The 5064-nt window shown below is 48.3% G+C and overlaps 1 protein-coding gene across 1 annotated transcript in view; it reads right to left on the reverse strand.

Annotated features, from left to right (window-relative positions):
* Positions 1-3848: 3848 nt before the first annotated feature.
* Positions 3849-5064, reverse strand: part of LOC108802385 (oocyte zinc finger protein XlCOF6-like) — a 14299-nt gene continuing 13083 nt past the window's right edge. Inside the window, exon 7 of the mRNA XM_018574247.1 lies at positions 3849-4704. Within this exon, the coding sequence (XP_018429749.1) occupies positions 3849-4704 (856 nt within the window). The remainder of the gene's footprint in view (positions 4705-5064) is intronic.

Genomic DNA, 5064 nt, shown 5'->3' on the forward strand with positions numbered 1-5064 from the left:
ACTAATAAAGTATAAAACAAAGCAGCTTTTATTAACACAGTGTAAAAAAAAAAAAAGATTCATTTTATAATTATTGCTGTGTCACTAAACACTTGCTGCGAGCTGTATTCAGTATAACTTGCAGCAAGTGTTCAGTGATATGCTGTGTAAATGCAATACAGATTTTACTGATATATCCGTGTAACTTACATGGCGGTGGCAGTGGACATAGAGGTGTCAGAGGAGAGAGTGGCACAGTGGTAGTGAAAGAACCAGAGGGGGGTCAGTGGACACAGAGGTGGTAGTGGAAGAGCCAGGAGGGGGAGCCGGAGTGGACAATGCAGTGAAAAGAGGTGGCAGTGGGAAATTATTATTATACAGGATCTATATAGCGCCAATAGTTTGCCCAGCGCTTTACAATATAAGGAAGACATTACAGTCACAATACAAGATAAGACAAGATGGTAAGGAGGGCCCTGCCCGTGAGGGCTTACAATCTAAAAGGGAGGGGCAAGTGATACATGATGAGGTAGCTGTGTGGGGATGAATGGTTCAGTGGTCAGGTTGAGGTGGGATCGGCTTCCCTGAAGAGTTGAGTCTTAAGGGATCGCCTAAAGGCAGTCAGTGTGGGAGATAGACGGACAGGTTGGGGTAGAGAGTTCCAGAGGATGGGAGAGACTCTAGTGAAGTCCTGGAGGCGAGCATGGGAGGAGTTGACTAGGGAGCTGGAAAGCAGGAGGTCTTGTGAAGAGCGGAGGGGACTCTTAGGGTGATACTTTGAGATATAGCCGGGGCTAGAGTTGTGGACGGCTTTGTACGCGGTTGTTAATTTTTTGAATTTTATCCTTTGAGCTATAGGAAGCCAGTGTAGGGATTGGCAGAGGGGGGTTGCAGACACTGAGTGGTTGGTTAGGTGCATGAGTCTAGCAGCTGCATTCATATGAGAGAGGTGGCACAGTGGGAGAGGTGGCACAGTGGCAGTGGGAAATGAGAGAGGTGGCACAGTGGCAGTGGGAGAGCCTTAGAGGGGCAGTGGACACAGGTGGTATTCTGCATTGCTGTATAATGTATTGCTGAGATTTGTAGTCCTCTGTAATTGGTGGTATTTTGCATTGCTGTATAATGTATTGCTGAGATATTAAATGGTTGCACTTTGCATTGCTGTATAACGTATTGCTGAGATTCGTAGTCCTCTGTAGTTGGTGGTACTTTGCATTGTTGTATAATGTATTGCTGGGATTTGTAGTCCTCTGTAGCTAGTGGTATTCTGCATTGCTGTATAATGTATTGCTGGAATTTGTAGTCATCTGTAGCTGGTGGTATTCTGCATTGCTGTATAATGTATTGCTGGGATTTGTAGTGCTCTATAGCTGGCGCAATTATTAGTGCCCCCCCAGTTTTGACTGTGGTATCTTATGTGCCCCCTATTTATTATTCCCAGAGTCGCCACAGCCTGCCGCCCATCTGTACAAGACCTTACAGGAACTCTGCTCAACTCCACTCACGTCCGGGCTGCTTGTAGTCATGCTGATCCTCTGGTTTAGAGGGACATGGTACATAGAAAAGATGGAGGGGTGTTCCTCTATGGTAGATGTCATCTGATGATCTTGTGATGGTGGAATTCCGGGTGGAATTATATTTTAGTCCCATCATTGGTGACTCTACTTACCTGATCACACTCTCCGGCGTCGCGGTCTCTCTGCTGATGTCAGAGTTTTACTTTCACCGTCACAAAGGAGATCCCTCCACCCGACAGTCTGGCATCATTGCAGAAACTGGTCCCGAGACCCGGAGAATGTTCCAGCCATCAGCAACTCGCTGCCCGTCTGCACATCACCCTGGATCCTGCAGGATGAGGACACACTGGGACAGGATCCCAAATCCCGGGACTGTCCTCCAGATTCCGGGACACTCGGTAACAATGACGAGGCCGTGTTCACAACTACGAGACGGTTCTCGGGGGCGGCGGTTCCTCTGAAGTTCACAAGTTGGTGTTCTCACCTACACCCAGACGGAACGTCGCTATGGAATACTGACAGGAAGTGATGTCACTTACAGCCATGAAGTGATGTCAGGTACAGACCGGAGGCTCTGGGTACATAGTGTGCAGAGTTTTGAGTGATAACACTCCATTAGCACCTGAAGAGTTTTGCCCCATATTGGTACCAAATCTCCATTACACAATGCTATAAGCATGTTGATATTGGCACTTTGCCCAGTAGACTAGAGAGAGGCCAAGGAGAGATCACTTTGACACAGCTAACCAAAGACGGATCACTTTAATGCAGCTGGCCAGAGAGATCACTTTGATGGAGCTGGCCAGAGAGAGATCACTTTGATGGAGCTGGCCAGAGAGAGATCACTTTGAGGTAGCTGGCCAGAGAGAGATCACTTTGACGTAGCTAGCCAAAGACAGATCACTTTAATGCAGCTGGCCAGAGAGGGATCACTTTGAGGTAGCTGGCCAGAGAGGGATCACTTTGAGGTAGCTGGCCAGAGAGAGATCACTTTGACGTAGATGGCCAGAGAGGGATCACTATGACGCAGATGGCGAGAGAGGGATCACTATGACGCAGATGGCCAGAGAGGGATCACTATGATGAAGATGGCCAGAGAGGGATCACTATGACGCAGATGGCGAGAGAGGGATCACTATGACGCAGATGGCCAGAGAGGGATCACTATGACACAGATGGCCAGAGAGAGATCACTATGATGAGGATGGCCAGAGAGGGATCACTATGACGCAGCTGGCCAGAGAGGGATCACTTTGACACAGCTGGACAGAAAGGGATCACTTTGATGGAGCAGGCCAGAGAGAGAGAGATCACAAAAGGTGCCCATACACTGCTCGATTCTCGTACGAGAATGGCGGGAAATCCCGCGTTCGTACGAGAATCGAGCAGTGTGAACGGAGACGTGCGACCGTTTCTACTGTACGGTCGCACGTCTTCCGTCGAACCAGCATGTTCGAAAACCTGCCGGGAATCGTACGATTCTCGGCTGGTTAGAACGGTGCTCGGAAGACAAATGCTGAACGGGCCGGTGTGCGCACGCGCACACTGCCCGTTCAGCATTGCGGTCATCGGAAGCCCGCCCCTCAGGGGGGCGGGCTTGCGATGATGGAGAGTGCGATCTGCCTGTCCAAGATAGGCAGATCGTGCGTTTTTTTAATCCCTTTACAACCATCGCAAGACTAAAGTCTTGCGATGGTTGTAGAGTGTATGGCCACCATTAGACGCAGCCTGCTAGAGAGAGATCACTTTGACGCAGCTAGCAAGAGAGGGATCACTTTGACACAGCTAGCCAGAGAGGGATCACTTTGACACAGCTAGCCAGAGAGGGATCACTTTGACACAGCTAGCCAGAGAGGGATCACTTTGATGGAGCTGGACAGAGAAGGATCACTTTGATGCAGTTGGTTAGAGAAGGATTATAATGACGTAGCTGACCAGAGAGGAATCACTTTGACGCAGCTAGCAAGAAAGAGATCACTTTGATGGACAGAGAAGGATCACTTTGATGCAGTGGGTTAGAGAAGAATTATTATGACGCAGCTAGCAAGAGAGGGATCACTTTGATGCAGCTTGGCACAATTGAGTCAATCACTTTACAATGAATATCATGATAAGAAGAATATAAGAATGTATTTCTCTTTTGTTACATTGTATACATCTGTTAATATTTTGTCATTGTTATCAGGGAAATGTGAAATGTTCCGTCTGAAGACGTCATATCTTCCACTTTCGTCCAGCAGGGGGCTCTCCAGAGTCCATGAAGCTGCCTGTGCAGACTGATGACTACTGCAGTGACATGGTCAGTCCCGTCATGTAGTCTGATCTCCCCTTCTCTTCATCCACGAGTCATATCTACAACTTCAACCGTGTGTGAGACCTCTGATGTCTAATAAGATGGCACAGCTGCGAAAAACCTTTGCCGCACTCAGAGCAAACATAAGGCTTCTCACCCGTGTGAGACCTCTGATGTGTTTTAAGACTGATCTGCCGCAAAAAACGTTTCCCGCACTCAGAGCAAGCATACGGCTTCTCACCCGTGTGAGACCTCTGATGTGTTTTAAGATGGGTCTGCTTGGAAAAACATTTGCTGCACTCAGAGCAAGCATACGGCTTCTCACCAGTGTGAGTCCTCTGATGTGTCTTAAGATTGTTCTGCCTGGAAAAACATTTGCCGCACTCAGAGCAAGCATAAGGCTTCTCACCCGTGTGAGTCCTCTGATGTGTCTTAAGATTGATCTGCCTGGAAAAACATTTCCCGCACTCAGAGCAAGCATACGGCTTCTCACCCGTGTGAGATCTCTGGTGTATTTTAAGACTGATTTGTTGCAAGAAACATTCGCTGCACTCAGAGCAAGCATACGGCTTCTCACCCGTGTGAGATCTCTGATGTGTCTTAAGATGGGTCTGCTGCGAAAAACATTTGCCGCACTCAGAGCAAGCATACGGCTTCTCACACGTGTGAGACCTCTGATGTGTCTTAAGATAGGTCTGCTTGAAGAAACATTTCCCGCACTCAGAGCAAGCATACGGCTTCTCACCCGTGTGAGACCTCTGATGTATAACAAGTACTGATTTCCATGAATAACTTTTCCCGCACTCAGGACAGGAATACGGCTTCTTCCCCATGTGAGATTTCTGATGTTCATTAAGAGTAAAATCAGAGGTAAAACTTTCCCCGCACTCAGGGCAGGAAAATGTCTTCTCCCCCTGAATTCCAGCACCATCCCCCACAGGACGAGGTTGCTCAGAGTCAGAGGGATTCCATGCTCTATCCACACTGTGAAGTCCACCATCCATAGCTGAGCTCATTGTCTCTTCTCCCGCACAATCTGCTGTGATGTCCTCATCTTCCATCTTACAACCTGGAGATAAAGTCAGAGGATCCTTTGAGGGTTTCTCCATGGCGTGTCCTGGAAACATAGAAACACATGATGGAGAGATATGAGAGGGTTAGATGACTTCACTCAACATTCCATCTGGATCAGGAGGTCTGAGGGAGCAGATGTTCTCTGTGGAGGTCCCAACCAGCTGGGACTCCTCCCCTCTTCAGTCAAAGGGCCTTTGGTCC

Source organism: Nanorana parkeri, unplaced genomic scaffold, assembly GCF_000935625.1.
Source record: "Nanorana parkeri isolate BGI_ZX_2015 unplaced genomic scaffold, ASM93562v1 scaffold2835, whole genome shotgun sequence".
Classification (NCBI taxonomy): Eukaryota; Metazoa; Chordata; class Amphibia; order Anura; family Dicroglossidae; genus Nanorana; species Nanorana parkeri.